This window comes from Tetrao urogallus, assembly GCF_951394365.1.
Source record: "Tetrao urogallus genome assembly, chromosome: 10".
In the NCBI taxonomy this organism is placed as follows: domain Eukaryota; kingdom Metazoa; phylum Chordata; class Aves; order Galliformes; family Phasianidae; genus Tetrao; species Tetrao urogallus.
Window position 1 is genome coordinate 5,907,026 of NC_136823.1, and position 19,310 is coordinate 5,926,335.

The 19,310-nt window shown below is 40.1% G+C and overlaps 1 protein-coding gene across 1 annotated transcript in view; it reads right to left on the reverse strand.

The window, feature by feature from the left end:
- The window catches only part of NUP210 (nucleoporin 210), a gene marked incomplete at both ends in the record, with an annotated part of 58,874 nt that extends 48,589 nt beyond the window's left edge, over positions 1-10,285 (reverse strand). The window contains 3 exons of the mRNA XM_079540130.1: positions 1,854-1,985; positions 2,584-2,720; positions 10,131-10,285. Coding sequence (XP_079396256.1) covers positions 1,854-1,985; positions 2,584-2,720; positions 10,131-10,285 — 424 coding nt within the window. The remainder of the gene's footprint in view (positions 1-1,853; positions 1,986-2,583; positions 2,721-10,130) is intronic.
- Between the last annotated feature and the right edge of the window lie 9,025 nt (positions 10,286-19,310).

A 19,310-nucleotide genomic window follows, 5' to 3' on the forward strand; every position in this document is an offset into this window, starting at 1 on the left:
TGTGCTTTCAGGTTTACGATATCATAAAACCACAAAAAGATTTTAAGACAGAATTGTACAATCTGCATATTACACTGCCTTTCTCATTTTTTACAACTTATTACAGATAGCCATTGTACCAACTGGACAGACCAATACGATGTGACAAAGCGTAACAACAAAGAATTGGCACTACAGAAAGGTTTTATAAAGGAAGGGAAGAAGACTGCTCACTCGTAGCTGGAGATTGCAGGGGAAAGCTCCAGCAAGAAGGAATCTCCAGCCAGAGATCCTTCCCCAGTGGCAGTCAGCCCTTCAATGAGGTCTAAGAGAGGTGCAGCCAGGCTCCACCCATTCCTGACACACAGCTGAATTGCCTTCACCTGTGCTCCCAAGGCTGACTGGGTCCTTTCCCCAGATGCTCAATCAGTGGTTCAGGCCAGGACTCAACAGTTCCCATAGAACCATAAATCCCAAATAAAAAGGATTTTAAACAAAGAACTCCAAATGTACATGAAAATATAATTAAAATTGCTTGGAATTACATTATTTAACATGTAGTTAAGTTCAACATTTTAATTATACAAATTCTAGCTTTGCAAAGCTGTATTACACTTTTTCTTACTCCAACAAGAGGGGCAGTGGAGAAAAACACTCACTGTCCAAGATGTCCAAAGTTCTCCTAGGTGCAAACCTTTTAATTAAAAAAGGTTTTTTGATTAAAAGAAACTGATTTTCAAAGCTTTGAGTGTTTTCCAATCTCTGAAACTTAGTCTGGGATGTTTAATCCTAAGGCTTGTAATACATAGCTTCTTTCAGCGTCTTTTCACTCTAAAGTAAAGGTTTGTTCTGGTTGTTAAACCTCTGCTCCTGTTCAAACTCTAACTTAGGCAGTGTCCAAGGGAAATTTGTCCATCAAGCACGCTTGAGAAGTTGCAGAAATATCAAACCAAGAATCTGGTATTACACATAATATAAAAAGAACCTTACGCTATTAGCACAGTGCCACACATAACCTGTAATGTTGGCTTGACAAATAAACTGACACACGATGGGCTCGTTAACTACCCTAAATGAACAAAGTCAAGCATTTAGAGCTGTTTATAACCTTCCCACTAGCTGTCCTAAATATCATTTAGTTTGCAAGAGTGTTCATGTGTGCACAAAAATAGACTGTAGAAAAAAGCATATTTTTTTTAAACCAGTACCACAGTTCGTTCTGATGGAGCAGACAACAAAGAGCAGCAGTTTCATGCTCTTAATAAATATGGATTTAACCCACGTATACTGACGTTTATGAGCCTGAATTACACTTCCCAATAATAAGTGCTTCCGTAATGATTAAGGGATTGGTGATCGGTCCTTAACATCATCCCTGAATGTCCTGCTACATGTTTGGTTAGACTCGAAATGTCCCTTCACAAAATTCTTTAGATTATCACAGTCAAAAGGAAAAAGAGAGAAGAAAAGTAAAACTGCCTGCTTCAAAATCCTCAGCCTAGTTAAATCCTAACATGATATTTCAACAGAACAAGTACTGCAACAACTTCTTACATTATATTCTTAGTCCTGACCTGAAGGTATAATTGCTAACAGCTGACATCTTTATTTTACTAACTTTAAATTCTAATTTTCAAAACTACTCTTAGCGCTACTGTGGGCAATTAAGGAAAAAAGGCAGGGAAAAGACATTGGAAATCAAGTAGCATTTGATTTTCTTATTCAGGTAGTTGAGTATGTAGGTTTTATACCAAAACAAAATTAATAGATTATTGAATATGTTATCCAGAGAACTTCCTTTAGATTAGTCAGCTCGGCTTTTAATATTCAATATATCAGACAACAAAGTGTTTCAGCGCTAATAAATTGCTTACCTTCTGAATCTAAAGCTTGAATTTTTAGCTCTAGAGGTGAATCTTCAAGATAGAGCTCTCTTGTTGTGGATACGATTTGTATGCCATGAATTATATCAACTATAGCATCACAACGAAGAACCTGTCCAGTCACTTCAAGAGAAATCACACAAAATCAGTAGCACTGGATGTGCTCATCATCCAAACAACATCAGTAACAAGACAAAATACACTTCAAATTTAAGCTGATGGTGCAAGACACGGACATTGAAGGAAGTGAAATTAGGTCATGACCTTGGCTAAGAAATGCTCGGTCAAATGGTGACTGTGGCTAAACAAGCAGTAGGGAGAGTAGAGAAGCAGCTCCCTCCTTTACAGTTCCCTTCCTCACTGAGAAAAAATCTTAAACATTTTTCATTTCCAACTACACTAACAGTAACAGACATTTTCCGAGTATATATTAAGTGTTTGTACAGTGCAATTGTCAGACACAGCTCACATCCTAGAGAACTTAATGACTGCTACCCAGCGACCGTAAAATCCTATGTCACTGTGATTTAGTGACTAGAGATAGCAAGATAATTAATCAACCATGTGTTTTTGCATATCTATCATTCTAAAAACTAAGCAGGTACATTGTCTGACAGACATAAAGGCAATTTCCAGCCTTCTAAAAGACAAGCTGTTTTCAACTATCACCTCCATGTATTATTATTTTTTAATTAATTACCTAACAAAAGTTAGAACTTACTTGTATCTTCAGCAAAGATGATACTTGTCAGACGTGTGGGCTGTGAGGACCGTGCCTGCACAACTGCCTTCTGCGAACACTGGCGCTCACCCTGATCTGCAGGCTCTATGCTGGCGACCTCTGGCCTGGTGGAGGACCTACAAGATTAAATAGTTGTATTAGCAGCGTTTGAACTACAGCCGTAGAGAAATCAAAAGGCTAGCATAAAGCCATCAAAATACTTCACATTATACTTTCACTGGAGCTGAACTGCAACAGCTCTTCAGGGACTTCAGCAAAAGCAAGCTTGGGCTGAGATTGGGAAAAGCACAGACCAGAAGCCCACCACAGAATCACAAGGTTGGAAACGACCTGCAAGATCATCTGGTCCAACCACCCTTCCAGAGCCAAGGCAGACAAAAGCAGTGTCCTCCCTACTGTGATGACTTCACAGGTGGGGCAATTCAGCCTCTTTAGAGCTATCTCCAGCTGTTTACAAAGTTACAAAACCTCTGGCCTGATCACTTACTACAGTTCTGATGGAGCCATTTTTCTGTCTGACAAATGCAATCTAAACCATTTAGTAGATTCCCACCTGGTTAAGATGATGACATTAATTGGATTCTGACTTTTCGTTGCAAGGAGGTTCAAAAACATCTGCCTCTGATCTATGGGAAATATCTTGTAAATCAGCAAAGGTTTGGAGGCAGATTGCGAACCAACAGCAGTACCACACATGCCCGTATTCAGAGGCTGGTTTTACTTACTCCTGTTGCTGGTATAACCAACCAATCCAAAGGAGTGAAGACAGCTTTCCTGTTGACTAACAATGTACCTGTTTCATAAAATATCTCAATACACTCAGCTTTCCAAATGATACCAGTCACAGTCTAGGCAAACACCAACCACTTGGCCTGGAAGCACTGGAGTAAGGTCAGAAAATCAACTTGGGTGACAAATCCAAGTGTACGAAACAAAATATCTATTGATTCAAAAATCTATTCAGCTCAAAGCAGCCACTGAGGCAGGAACATCGCTTTCCTTACAGGAACTTCACAGGAAACAAAAATAACTCTGTGCCACCTCTCTGATTCCCTACATATGGGTATGGATTTTATCCTGTTATACCTGTGCAGGCAGTGAGGCCCCAGAAGCCTGTCATCCAAGGGCACAAAAGCCCAGCTGGAACATTTTTAATTGTGCCTGCTAATTGGAGGCACACAGGATCATTAGACACCACAAAGCATTATAATATGCTTATCTTGGGCAAGATCCATTAATTCAATGAATTATTACTTCATATTATTGGTGTGCCTCCAGCAATGTTTTGCTTACAGAAAGACCAGTCTTAAAGGATTTTAAAACAACAGTCATAACAGCTAACTTTGAATTTTCAAAATGTTTTGTTAGATTTGAGATACCTAAGCAGTGCACACAAATATCAACATATTTTTATACTGGCTTCACAGTGGCTCTAAAATAATGCTGTGTTTGTATATTACAAGCACATTTACATCTGCTTTAAAGCTACTTATTTCAGAATCACCAATTCATTATTTTCCTGTTATTCTGTAGCCTCCTAAGCAAGCACGAAACAGTTTGCCAACATTTAGCAAGTTCCCTAACAAGATTAGTATTCACAACCAGGCAATCTTTTCTCCTGTAGGCTTTTTAAGCTGAGCTTGCAGACCTGACTTAATAAGCATTCAGGCAGTTTAAAATAAGCATTTACCTATGGAATTGAGTTTTATTATTTAGTTCTTCACATTGTTTAATATTCTCTGCTATGAGAATTTTTGATTAATTGAAAATCTGGCTTTTTTACAGTCTGAAATTGATTGTTAACTACACAACAGGGGTTTCGCTGCATTTGTTCTTTTAATATATCATTATTTCAGTACATAGCAACTACAGTTAGCACTAATAATAGCATTACAGAACTAAACTGAATTACAGAATAATTTTCACATTAGAAAAAGGAACAAAGAAATAGTTTGAGTTAAATTTTAGCTGTAAACTTAGATAAGCTCTACAATTATAAAGAAAATTCTAAGTTTTTACGGCTGGATATGGGCTAACTCTTAGCTGACGCTACATTTTTGATTTTATTACTGACAGGATGCCTGCTTATCTGAGACAATTACCTAAACTGGGTAGGTGACGTAGGGCTTACCGAGATTAACACCACAAAGCAATTTGCCTGATTTCTGTCTTGCTTGCTTGCTTGTTTTTTTAAACACCAAAACCACAAAATATTTGGTGAACCCTCTGTATCATTTGTCAACATCAAAAAAACACACTGTGTTTTCAGATGTCCGAGTCAGGGTCAAGCACAGAAAGCATAAGGCATAATCAAGTAGGCTACATATTATAGTGGCATTACTCTGCTGCAAGACATAAAGGGCTCGCTCTTGTGTCCTGGACAGACAAGAAACTTCTACTTTAAAATGACACAAAAGAGTGCAAATTATATCATCTTCCACTTACAGCAGGTCTTCAGCAGCACACCAGTGTGTGATATATATTGAAAGCTAGGCTTGTCAGAGGTCAAAATTAGATCCTGAGAAGCAAGCAATGGGAAGCATGTCTGGCATGAGCTCTCAATCTCATATCAGCCTCTAGGAGGAGTGAGGCGGGGGGGGGGGGTAACTAGAAAAAAGGATGAGGTGGAGGTGAAAGAAAGCTAAGAGAAGTGCCAATATTTATTTCCCCTACTTATGGAAAAACTCACAGAAGTTGCAATTGTGACAGCCAGCCCTCTCACTCATTTCCATTTCATTCATAAGCTTTTCTCCCTTGGACACAGAGCTGAGTGGCAAGATTACACCTATGGATCTATCCAGCTCCATTCCTGCATTTTTATTTACTGTTCTGTGATATCACATACGAATACTTCAAGGATTATATTTAATCTTCTTATCAACTGGTTTAAAGATAAGGCAAACATTATTTCCCTACATCCAGGAAAACACTACTGATTTGCATTGCTTCCACATATTACATTGCTTTGTCAGCTCTTTGGACTAATAACTGATAACTGTAACTGATTAAATGAGCAAAAATCCACCTTTGCAGAGATGTACCATAACCAAACTGAATATTTCAGAATATTCAGGTATGTAGGCAGATGCACAACCAGAGAAAGCAGACAGTAAAGGTTTTAAGGAGTTTCATAGGACTAGATTGACCAATGCAGTAACTGCCTTATTTCTGCTCGTTTTGTATGCCGGCAGCGTTAGCCCACTCTAGAGGCTAACACTGCTGGCATACAAAAAAGAACATGAGGCAGAATAGCATACAGGCAACTGTAGTTATATGATAAAAATCATATTCCTAGAGAATGGAGGATATGGAAACTGATCCCACTCCAAAAAAAAAGAAAAAAAAAACAAACACAGAGGAAATCTGGTAGAGTTGCCTGAAATCTTAAGGATTTGCAACTATCCAGTGGGAGATTATCTATATTGCTCACTCAGTCCTCTCATAGGATTTTTGAAATGCACTGGGAAAGCAAAAAGCAGCAAGAAATCCTCCATCCAGTTCTGCTTTAAAGGCAAATGGAAACATAACACACCACAAAATGAGCCAAGAATGAAGCTTTCACTCACGAGATGTATAAAATGATCAGTTGACGTGACATTAACTTCAGAGGAGGCCAAGTTAGCCAGTGGTGATTGTTTTCACAATCCGACACAGCCCAGCTAACTTGCATACTTTGTCAAATCAACAGGTGGCCCAAAGCATTTTACTGCAAGTGCTTATCTTTGTGTCTTGCCTGCAGGAGGGGAAATAGCATGCTGCACTGCCCCCCTGCTAGTCAGCTTGGTGTTTTTGAACTGGAAACATGCAACTAAAAGAATGCAACAAGTAAACGTTTCCCTACATGCGTTTTTCTGATATTACCTTAACCTGATTTCAAAATAGAAAATTCAGTTAAAAATGGTAGTTTCATTCTGAAACAGACTTTGCATTTTGCATTGTTTCACACTATCCAGCCTCTGAAACCTTGTCATATGTAGACACCCTTCAAGCTTAGATGATCCACATCCACATGAGAGCAAAACTTGTAGAGCGATTCGTAGATGTCCAGCAGTGACAGCTGCCAAACTAACAAGAAACATGAATGCCTGCTCTCCCTGTCCTCCTTCCTGGGCAGGACGTGCTCTGACTCAGAAGCAGCTTCCCCAGGAGTAAACCTGCAGTGCAGGTTAACACATCTGCTACGAGAAAAAGCACTTATTGTACCTCTTCAGTTCTGACAAAACAAATATACCAGGCTCTCATGCCACCCTCTCTGGTTTCAAACCACCGTAACACTGATGGTGCAGGGCCACAGCAGCACAGCCTGCCTCTGTACCCAACCTCAGGCTGATCCTGAGCTGATTCTACATCCACAGGAGTTCCCAATGGAGCTGAGAAAGCACACCACTCTGGGCACCTCCCAGAGGAGAGGGAATGCTTTGCCACCCTCTACAATGGCCCTGCCAGGAGGAAATGCAGTGCAGGTGGAAACCAAAGGAAGAGGTAAGAACAGCAGGCAGTAACAATCACTACATAACGAATATTTTTATAGCAAAGGAAGTGACAATCAGTGTCTCACACTAGAACTTTTCAGTTAGAAACTAAGACAAAGCTTTTGTAGACTCCTGCTAACACAGGTATCCAGGAAACAACAGCAGTGATGAAAAAGCCGAATATCTTTAGATTGTCAGCAGCAAAACAAGGTTACAGACTTGGTCAGCAACCCTGCTGTGTTATTACAGAACGCTGCAAGCCATCAGATATATCTCACAGAGCGATAAGACAAATTTACAAACCAATAACAGAAATGCAAGATAAGGAGTCAGAGAGCCAGGAGCCAGCCATCTATTGCAACAGCAGCGTTGCACATAGGCTTTGGTTTCTCAGAAAGCACCATCCATGACAGCCCAAACAGCACCGAGCCACTGCATCTCAGCCAGCACCCTGCCTCGAGGGCAGCAGCTTCAGCCACCAGCAGAACTTCAGTTCTGCCACCAGCATCCTCAGCAGCATATACAAAACCTTTCAAGAGAAATCAGCTCACCATCATCACATTGGCAACAAGCATTACACGGCCACTATCATCTTTGCATAGCTGTAGCCCTTCCATAAGGAAACTGACCATAGCGATCTAAATTTAATCAGTTGTATTTCTCAAAGCTAACTTCAGAAGCTCAACTTTCCATCGATTCTTACCATAAGCCACAATTTTGAAGACATGAAATAATACTGTTACAAACATGTCAACACATATAGATGCTACACATAACTTCTGCTAGAAATATCCCGCCACACTGTATGCCTTCAGGTAAAGTGTTTTTGCTGTCCATTCTCTCCAGTTGTTATTATGTTGAGGCAGATTTCAAGGAAAGAATTCTCCTTCTCAATGCTTTCAATCTGCCAGGTGTAACTTCAGGATTAAGGTAATTAAAAAACAAATAAAAATGTGATTTAAGTGCTGAATATATCCGCATAGGCTGTCTTATCCCAGAAGATAGTACTATGTACAAAACTTACAGGTAGGAAAATCGTGGGTTTGAAAAGGAAAAAGGAAAAAGGAAAAAGGAAAAAGGAAAAAGGAAAAAGGAAAAAGGAAAAAGGAAAAAGGAAAAAGGAAAAAGGAAAAAGGAAAAAGGAAAAAGGAAAAAGGAAAAAGGAAAAAGGAAAAAGGAAAAAGGAAAAAGGAAAAAGGAAAACTCTGGAAGACAGATACTGATAACATGAGAGCAGGTTTCATATGCTACTTCCCACCCTACAATCATCTGCATTAGACAACCTCAGTTCCTTCCTTCCTCAGACATATCAACAGCCCCAAATGTCTAATTTTTGCTTTTACACACGGAAACCTAACCCTTATTTTACAGACATGATCACTACTTCTGAGCTCATTATATTGGTACTTCCAAACTTCTGCAGCTTAATGGCCTATCTCCATTAGCAGCTACTACCAACAGCCTTTTCATAAAGTACAGGAAACTTGTCAGCAAGTCAATACAGACTTGCCCCTGCAGTCTTTATCTCTTTCTAATACCCTGCAGCTCAAGGCCCGCAAGGGCAAGGATGCAGAGAGATGCAGATGCAGTCTAGCAAGCACACTCAGAGCATGACAAGCATTACTGCTTTTGCTCAGTCCCACACACACAGCTACTGCTTCCTTCTGACAGTTTTGCAAGCACGTTGAGTTTTACCACCCACATCCTGCCAGTCCCTGCAAAGCAGAAGTGAGCAAAAACACATTTACAACCCCAGTAAAGAAAGTGATGGCATCCTGTATGAAGCTGGTATAGGTTCCTTAATTCTCAACCAAAATTTATCTCTAAAGACATAGAGGATGGAAACTGCTGAAGCCAATGTGCACTAGGTTCGTGACTCATGGCAAACTACCAGCATAATGTGCTCTGTAATGACTACAGATCACTCTCATTTGATCTCTCTCTAATGGACCAAGTATGGCATTTCTCTAGAGCACAGTCTTATCCTCCATCTGTAGACCTTAGTGTGATATAGAGATGCCCACATACTTCTGACAGTGTCTGGCATGTGCAGGAAGGGCAGCAGCCAGCCCAGCATCAGCCAGCTGGTCACTGGCAGAACAGGGAAGGCTGCCCACACTTCCCAGACTTTACTAGTGCTTAGATGAGTTTGTTCCTACTTTCTAGAATGTACTTCCCCCCCACAACAAAGCCTTTAAGGACTCAGTTACCTCCAAAGACTACAGAAAGGAAAATCCCTGCACTTTGCCACTAAAGCAGTCCATGTAAGTAACTTACATCACCACGTGCAGCTGGCTCTAACTTGCTTCCGGCCAACTCTGGATGCTCCAGTACGTGGAATAACACCTGAGTTACCACAGACCTAAGCCACGGAACTACACAGGGATGGGAAGGGTAATAACACAAATAAACTGATACAGTGAAAACAGACGTGCTTCAGTAACTGTCAGCTACCAAATAACAGCTGAAAGCTCCCAGCACCTGTTTGGCCTCCTCCTGAACATATCCTGGCTGCCACAGTTTCTTCAACAGAAACTTCCTGCTCATCTAAATTATAGTTTAGGTATATTAAATAGGAGATAAGGAGCTGATGGCACTCATTTAACACGGAGGCCGCGACACAGTTTCTAAATCTGCAACAGCTATTTGTCGTTCAGTCCCTCGCTCGCCTTGGTAACCAAACCCCGACCCGGCGGTCCCTCGTTACTCAGCGAGGAAGGGGCATTTCTACAGCGGTAACAGAGCGCGCAGCCCGGGCGGCGTGCCCACACCTGCGCTGCTGCAGGGCGTGAGCGGCGACAAGGCTGCAGTGCGAGGACACGTGTGGGAGCGGGGCGGGAACGGTGTTTCCCCTCAGGGATTCCGCACGGGGAGCAGGCGGAGCGCCGAAGCGACGTGAGCCCGCGCGGCGGGCGGCCTGGCGGCGCGGCTCCCGCTGCGGCACGGCGCGGTGCCCGGAGGTCGGGGCTCGCGCTCCCCCCGGGCGGAGGGAGGGAACGCCGCAGGTGCAGCCGGGAGAAGTGGCGGACAAAGAGCGGCGGCACCTGCACTCACCATCGGTAGCAGCCTTCGCTGGCCTCTAGCGTGAAGTTGACGCGGGTACCGCGGGTGAAGGGCAGCAGCACTTTGGGGATGTTGAGCTTGGAGGAGGCGGCGAGGCGGTGGAGAAGGAGCAGGAGGAGCAGCGCCCGAGGCGCGGGGGGGGCCATGCTCCGCCACAGGGAGCGCCGCCGTTGGGGGCGGGAAAGGGCGGCAGTGCGCCGCGGGCGGAGGGACGTCAGCGGCGGGGCAGGGCGGGACGGCGACCCGGGGGGGGTGGAGGGGTGAAGGGAGGAGAGGAGAGGGGACGGGACGGGACGGGACGGGCCTGCCCTGCCCTGCCCTGTCGCCCTGGCGTGGTTGAGGTCGATAAGGGACTGGTTGAACGTCCGAGGCACGGGGGTGTGCGGCAATTTGATTATAATGGACTTCACCGATAAAAAAACACAACCTGAATCCTCCCCCCTGTTCAAAAACACCAGTGAGGAGGTGTGTGCCACCTCTCAGCTTTTACATTATGCATCGCTATAGATTGCACTGTCACTGCGCTGGTTGTGCTACTTACTGTGTTACTAACAGCTAGGCTAAACAGCGCTTTTATAATAAAAGATACATCCTTCACATACATCCTACATCCTTTCTATGTAGTTTGAGTAGGAAGACATATTCTCTTGTACTCTTCATGCCATAGGTGAAGAAGTGGTACGTGGACCAAAGTGCAGAAAGAGGTTAAGGAAGCCAGAAAGGGAACTCCGTGAGACGTGAACTCTGTAAACCAGGTGAATGCAGTGGTGACTGTGGTGTGAGCCGCTTGGAGCCCCTCCAAGGAGCACAGTAAGTAGGTGGATTTCGTCAGCTGGCCTTATGCTGGCTTGACCTTTTCCTGTAGTGCTCAGAAGAGCGGTCAGACAGCATGGGAAGTAGGACAACATGGCAAGAAGAGAGTGAAGACTTAACCAGCACTGATAGATCTTTAATTATTTAAGAATTCAGAGTCTGAAATGGAATCCAAGAAGCACATATTTCAATTAAGCATTTTTTTTCCCTGTTTCTTTGTAAATAAATACCTTGCAAAACATATGCTTTACCACAAGGTACTGTAGTGGAGGACAGCACTGTAGTGCTCATTTCACTTTGTTGCAGGTATTTTTTGCTGAAAATTTAAAATGAATGGATGATGTACGTAGGAATAACTGTGGTTTCATATGATGGAATTTCTGTATTTATTAATTTGATTTTTTAGAAGTTTGGACACACCTTAAAGTACTCTGAAAAAAACATTGTATTTTGTAAGTCAAAAGCCGGACTGATATTGTAGTCATATCTTGTTGACAGTGTCTGCTCACGTGTATAATTATCTTGCCGTATGTTTAACAGTATGATCTCTTTACCATTCAGTACATGAGAAAAGTCACGCTCCTTGAAGTAATCACTTCTGTCATGAATGAAGTTGGTTAGATATTCAGTGAGAAAAGGGACGCAAAGAAGGGAAGAATCATTTTGTTTTTAAAGTATTTGAATTCTGTTTAGAGAGTTTGGATGCCATCCAGGGGCATAGCTGATATGTTGCCCACTTACAATTTACTTTAGGGAGTTCACTGGTTCTCATCTATTCTAAGCAAGTAAGTTTACACAGGACTTACTTACCTAGGAGTATACTTTTTTTCCAGTATTTATTCAGCTAGAGTGCGTTAGTTGTCAGACTGTTCCCTGTTCTGTCCTAGGGAGATGTGTTGTGCTGGACAGTTCACTTCTCACTGCAGCTTCTGTTTGTATATTGCTCATTTTCTGAATGCACATAATGAAATGGCATGACTTTAGAGAAGGGCTGAACTTCACAGCTACAATGTAAATCAGTGGGAACTGGGCCCAGAAATATTTACGGTATTAAAAGTTCTGGCAAATCAAGGCACTACACACTACACTGCTCCCCAAAAAACTGACACTTCTTTGTGTACTCTGTCACAGAGTTCGTAACCTTCTTTCATAGATGTGCTCTGGAGAAAAGTTCAGAAGAGACTCGGATATTAGGAAAGGATGAGATAAAATCACCCATGATCAAATCAATGCCTTACGTTTACAGTCAATTCCACTGTAATTACAGCAGAGTGGCTAAGGAGTAGATAGCGAGTGCTTTGCTTTGAATGAGATGAGAAAAAAGTGTTTCCTAGCTGTTAAAAATTGGTTTTGCAATCTGAGTGCATCTTAATCTGCAGTACCTGATGAGTAACTATTCTGTATTATTGGAAGATTGTTGTTCTTGTATAGTTAGACCTGGATGACTTAAAATATTTCATAAGTAACATCAACGTGCGCTTAAGACCTGAAGCAATTAAATATCTGACACAAGTGCATACTCAGAAGCTTTCAAAACAATTGTAAGAAGTGCATTATGGAGGAGACATTGATGAGCAACTCTGCAATTTCCATTAGACAGTAAAATTATGAAGTGAGTATTCTACTTACTTAAATTGAAAGTATGCATTGTGGCACTGCGTTATCATTAGAGACTGTTTTGGAAAAGAATAGCTTAGGAGGAAGACTTGCTGCGCACTCTGAGAAGTTACTAAACTTGTTGGTTGCCAGTATAATTGCTGCAGTGCTTGGATTTCTTTTTCTGTATTAGTATGGGACTAGTATGGAGTCAGCACACCTTTCTCAGGCTGAAATGGCAATGCAAAGTGTGTAGAAATATTTTCATGTGGAATGGTGGTTAGCTGGCACATTAGACAATAGGAGCAGGAAAGATGTTTTTGTAAAGTGAGATGTTTATACACTGGTAGGAATGTAAAAGTAAGCCTGATGAGGAGCAAAAATGGAAATGTTTTTGGTCACAAAGAATGCAATTATTGAATGATAATGGGGAATACTTTTATGAGCTGTTTAGCTGTGAGAAGGATAAAGGCAAACAATAAACTGTTATTCTCCAAGCAGCTGAGACTGAGTAGAAGAACTGTGTTTTAAAGAAATTTGAGAGGCAATGAAAATACACTGAGTAAATAACAAAACACCAGGTGCTGATGCAGCTTTTTCACTTGTCTTCTCTTAGAATTGCATCAGCTCTTCCCCTGCCTCAGATCTTGAGGATGTACAATAGGTGTCCTGTTTTAGCAGTACAACTGCTTGCAGGGCTTATGTTCAGGAAGGCTGAACCAACTTGATGTGGATACTAAGCGTGTATCTGTATGCGTTCCTGGATTGAGGCCTGAGTATCTGACAAATTCTGATCAAAGAAAACATCAGCTTCAGAAGAAAAAGCTTACTTAAAAAGAAAAGAAAAAATACAAAACAAGAAAAACAACTAGCCAAAAATCACCTGCCTTTACTTTCAGGCATTTCATATTTTAAAATGTCTGAATAATTTTAAATCTTCCAAAGTAGTTCAAAACAAACAAAATACCAAGGGTGAACAATTGCAACTCAAAAAGTTAAATTCTAGCCAAGTAACATCATGAGGTCTGGAAGATTCTATTGAAGTATACTTGTTTAAGCTTAGCATTGCTGATAGAGCAGTTTCAACTATATCCTACATGGATATGTCTAGTGTTAACAATATAGGGCTCTGTGTTGCATGAGCAGATAAATGCATTGTATGCAGTCTAATTGTATGGACAGTTTCATGAAACTAGAAAAATCAGAGTTCACATAGTAGATCAATGAAAAAAAAAATCTGTGCTGTTGCCTTTATGAACCTTTCAAATAAATTAAGGTCTGAAGAAAGGCAACCCTAGTAATTGTAATTGTAGTATGTTTAATGGAAAGACTGCTCTAAGAATGTGGATTCCGTGGTTGAGAATCCAAGGAAGATACACCAAGCTGAGTAGAAAATGAAAAGGGCAGGTTAATGGAGTTGGAGAAAGAAAGTGGGCTGTTAGTAGAATATCAGAGAATATGTGAGAATATCAGAGATATCAGAACCTTTTTTTTCTGGTGTTCTTTGTTTAAGGAGAGTAAAATTATATCCTGCAAAATAGCTGGGAAAAATGGTCAGTTTCCTTCCTTCTTATCAGGCCACATCTGATAACACTTGAGCTGCCCTCATTGTGTCTATTTTACTCATCTATGCTCTCAAAGTACAGTGCTTTATGTGTATTTCCTGGCTGACTATTTCTATAGCTTTCATTGCTTTGCTTTCTTCCTGCTTAGTTTGCTGTTTGGTTCCATCCTCACATCTGCAGAGCCCTGTAAAATATCTGCATCAAAGAAGCACCAGCCATGAAAGTAAAGTAGTCCTATACGTGAAGACGCACTTAAACAGCCAAGAGAAGAAAAGTAGATTGTAACAAACATCCCTTCTTACTGTGACAGGGGTGGTGGGAGTCAGTAGTTTGCAGATCATTGTACTTGAGTGTTTGGTTTTAATCAGCCATTATTTCAAAACTGTATGAAAGGTCTTAGCAACGTGCAAACCTACACAGCTGCTCAGTCTGACTGGCAGAACTCACTGAGTTTGCATCCATCCTGCTGTCATGTGTGGTTCAGGTACCTGCCTCTGCTAGGACTCTGATCTGCTGCTACAGAGATTGAATCGCCAGTAAGTGCATTACTTTTCATTACTTTAAAATGGATATCATAGGCACAGAGTATATAAAACAACATTCATTTTTCAATTATTTCTTTATTGCTTTCTCTACTGGTGGAGTTATCATGTTCAATTTACTGTATTAGACTTTTTGTGTCTTCATACGCATATTGAAGATTTTATGAGAACACTCTCAGCCTTACAACTATTCTCTGCAAAACTAATGATGGATTTATAGCAACTGTAAAACTGAACACTTTCATTATTCCTCCCAGTATTTTCTTCCCAAGCTGCGTCATGAGAAGATGTTTGGCCAAAGGAAGGCATAAATTCAGGAAATTACTAAAATCAAGGCAGCCAGTTAATGGTAATAAGGAAAGAGTGTTAAATTCTAGCAAAGTTGATTTCTTTCAAATTATTTGGCAGGGACCACTTTTGTTTAGAAACATCACTTAAATCAGAGCCAAATCTCTCATTCGTTGCTTTATCTAGTCTGCCCTGGCTGCCATGGGTAGTTTTATTTTATAAAGCCATTTGATGTGCAAGACTTTCCCAGATAGTATAAAACACCAAGGGCTTACTCAATTATTCAGGATGTGTCTGATAACGCTGAGATTATGAAACAGTAACAGCAGATAAAAATAAACGTTTTTAACATCAGAGTTTATCTACCTTTCTAATGTAAATTTATGGTTATTAAAGAAGCCTATTCATAGCTCTTTTCAAAGTGTTACATAATAGTGTTTTTTCCATGTGCCTTTATACAGAGATGGAAATCATATTAATGAGCTATTCACTGAACAACTGAATGAATGCATGAGTGATGAGAATTCACAAGAAATAGAAGAGTAACAAAAAACAAACAAATATCCCAACCTTTGTTTCCCCTCAAATACATCAGGGAAATTTAGGAAATCACAGAAGTCTTAAACCTTGAAAATAATTAGTCAAATGTATAAATAGGCTTATGAATATGTTTAATGACTTAGGTAATGGCAAAAAGGAAAATGAATTATGATCTTTTCAAGGTTACTTGATTTCATATTATGGTATGCACACCTCATAAGTGTTAAATGGGCAATCAGATACAATAGTTCTATGTCTTTTTAAATGTTAACACTGTTCCAAACTGTTTTCTTATTTTCTATGCTTTAAACACCAACATGGGACAATTTATTACGCTTCAGCATCTCTTCTATCTTCCAGCAGAAGTACTTTGGGCAGAAGTCTTGACTTTGCTTATCCTAGCACTGGTAATGATTGTGTTATCCAAATGCCTCTTGAACACTAACATGCATGGGGAATTCCCTCTTCTGGGAAGCCTAAAGCATTGTTTGACCAGCCTTACAGTGAAGAAATTTTTCCTTTTGTTCAGCCTCTGCTCACCTAGGACATACCTTCCAGCCCTTTCATCACCTTTGTTGCCCTCCTCTTAATGTATTCATGTATCTTAAAATCCTTTTTATATTGTGGACCCACAACTGCACACAGTGTTCAAAGTGAGGCTATACCTCTAGAAGGCTTCTGTACCTACTCACTCAGCAAGATACTTCTGTATTTTTCCATGCATGCTTGCAGTATATAACATGCATTTCAAATGTAAAATTAGAGTTTACTTTCCACTCTAAGATCACGTAAGTACAAAAAAAATCAGGGACTCTTGCTGACCTTGAAGAAACATAGCACAATTGCTGTTCTTTCAATAATGAGTTCTTCCAAAGAAGGTTTAACTTACTGCAGTGGAATGATAGAAGAAAACGCAGGAGATGCTGCAATGTACACCAGAATACAGTATGTTATGTATGCATTAAAATCTGTACAGATCGAAGTATGAAGTCTGATTGCACCTTCTTGTTCAAATTAGCTCTAAAACCTACAGATTATCCTTCCTGAGTCTATGATTGTATGATTCTTTCATATACCCAAGTAAATTTTGGGGTGCGAGGATATTTCTGTCAAAGTACTTCTAACGATTTTGCAGGTGAGAAATGCTTGAGGTATTACTGATTGCTTAATGATTCTTCCAGCAGCAAGTGAAGGAGTTACACAGAGATCAGGTGATCTTATTTACTAAGGTATATCCAGCTTCATTAAGTGCGGACAATAGCTCTTAGAGATGCATAAAACTGTACGCAGTAGCCTCTTTTTTTTTTTACAAGTCTAATAACATTCAGTAGCAACTGCAGGTGTTTGTACTTACTGAAGTTGTTTTCCTGGTGATTTTTTTTCCCCCTCTTCTTCAGGTTAGGGATGAAGCTCAACTCATTCTGATTTCTATTGCAGCACCATTCTTATGTGGAGAATTTAATTCATTAGGCTGTCAGTTTTCAATTCAGCAGGAGGTTAATATTAGTATGTCCCAAGGATCTGTGTTATAGATAGTACTTAATGTATTCATTAATTATCTGGAGAGGCAGAAATGAAGGGTAGAAGAAAAAATGAGGTCAGCAGGATTTTCAGATGACAAAATTATTTAGTGTAAGTCTTTATAAGACGAGGCTGTGAGGAACTTCATGGAAACAGAAGTAGACAAATTGGCAGCATAATGCTTGATGACAGTCAGACATTGACAAACGTAGCCTAGTGCACATAAGAATGAAAATTCTGAACTGCTTGTTTGCATGGTCCTGTTCTAGCTTATCAGTCATTGCAAAAGGCGAAAGGAACATCCAGCACAGTATAGAAATCCTTCTCAGTGCTCAGTAGCAGTCAAAATCTACATAAGATAATGTGATGCAGAAAAAAAAAAAAAAGCATAAAACTGATCCAACGTGATAGAAAAATATTAGTTCCAGTTCAAAGTAAAAATTCACAATACACTAAGGTCATTCCATCCCTGTTAAGATAGGGGCATGTCTGAATAATTTGGAAGTCCATCTTCAAGTCTGTTTTCTTTCCAATGCAAGTTGGAAGCCCTTCATTGTAACGCATGCTGGGTACAGTTGCAATCTGAAGAGTGTTTCTCCTCCTTTGCTTTTATTTAATAAAGCTCAGTGCCGTTTGGTGATATTCCCTTGAACAGATTCCTGTTGCTCGATGAAGAAAAGATCTCATGTCTACAAGATTTCATCAGTTCACTTTTATTCTTATGCGATTACCCTGCGCATATCAGCATCACTCTTCCATTTTATTTCTCCTAACTAGCTGGCATCTTGGTGGTGCTGTTTTTTAAGTTCTCTGTAAATGCTTTCTCTTGGGACCCCAGTGACATGTTTGTTTTCTCTTTTTTCTCCCCAACTTTTTTATTGGCTTTGATTCCTTTTGAGGAAGTTTTCACTATCTCAGATCAGCTCTTTATATAACAAGTGTATTAATAAGGGGATAAAGAGACAGTTATGAGTTTATTATCATTACACGTGCTAAGGTTAGGGACAAGGTTATTTATGATATAAGTAACTGTAATTCTACAAGACTAGATGCTTTTGTAAGTTGAACTTTGCTCCAGAGTGAAATTAAAGTATTTTGGAACATTTGTTCGTGCTTCTCTCTTGTGGAGAAAAAAAAAGAAAAAAAAAAAGTGGATGAACTTGGATGAATAATAACTGATCTCACCACTGTCACGTTCTACTTTAAATTTGTAAAACCCTTTAAGTGTCCCAGCTAAGAGCCCCAGAATTGCCATGCTGTCTTAAACTCTGTAGCTTGTAGTTACTATTTGTGAATTGTTCTCTCCATATTTTTATGCAGCACTGTTCTGAATTAGCTACAAAAATGGAGAATTTAGATTTTATGTTTGTCGAATGAGGTTACTGGTAGATTCCCAGCAGTATGTTGTATGAAGGCCTATGTTTTTTGGCAATCCTTAAGTTGATGGAAAGATTATTTTTCATTAACTTTCATTTCACAAAAGTGATGCCCAAGGAGGCTGTGGATGCCCCATCCCTGGAGGCATTCAAGGCCAGGCTGGATGTGGCTCTGGGCAGCCTGGTCTGATGGTTGGCAACCCTGCACATAGCAGGGGGTTTGATACTAGATGATCATTCATTGTAGACCTTTTCAACCCAGGCCATTCTATGATTCTGTGATTGTCTCTGCTCATAACTGGCTGTTTTAATTGGTAATATTCAGACTCAACGCTATTATTTGAGTAAAGATTTGTTATTATTTGAATATTTGAACTGTTTGGTTCTAACTAATTAATATGACAGGACAGCAGAGAAAGGTACTAAATTATTCACTAACATTTGGCTAAATTGGAATGAAATGATCTTTTCAAATTGAAAAACACTTGGTACAAAGCAAAGAAGATTTTTCTGTATAAATAATGAAGGAGTTTTTTTTAATTTAGAATTCAGATAAATAAATAATCCTACACTTGTGTAGCTCTGTAAAACTGTGTACTTTCTTTTACTGAGTTCTGAATACATTTGACCCTCAAGAAATTTCCTTTCAGATCTGATCTTGCATCTGCTTAGTTGTATGGATTATAATGCAAATCTACTGAGAAAAATTACACTGAAAGCCCCATAACCATTTTTTCCCGTCCAATTTATGTCTGAATTTCATCTTGCAATGAACTGCAATGAAAGGAGATTAGTTATGCTGCAGAACTATGTGCATGTGCAAGTGCTATATTTGCAAAAATAACAAATGCTTCGTAATTCAAATATTAAGCAATATCTCAGTCCCTTAACTGTGCCCTCTTCTTAATCCTGTATCTTCTTGTAAAGGAC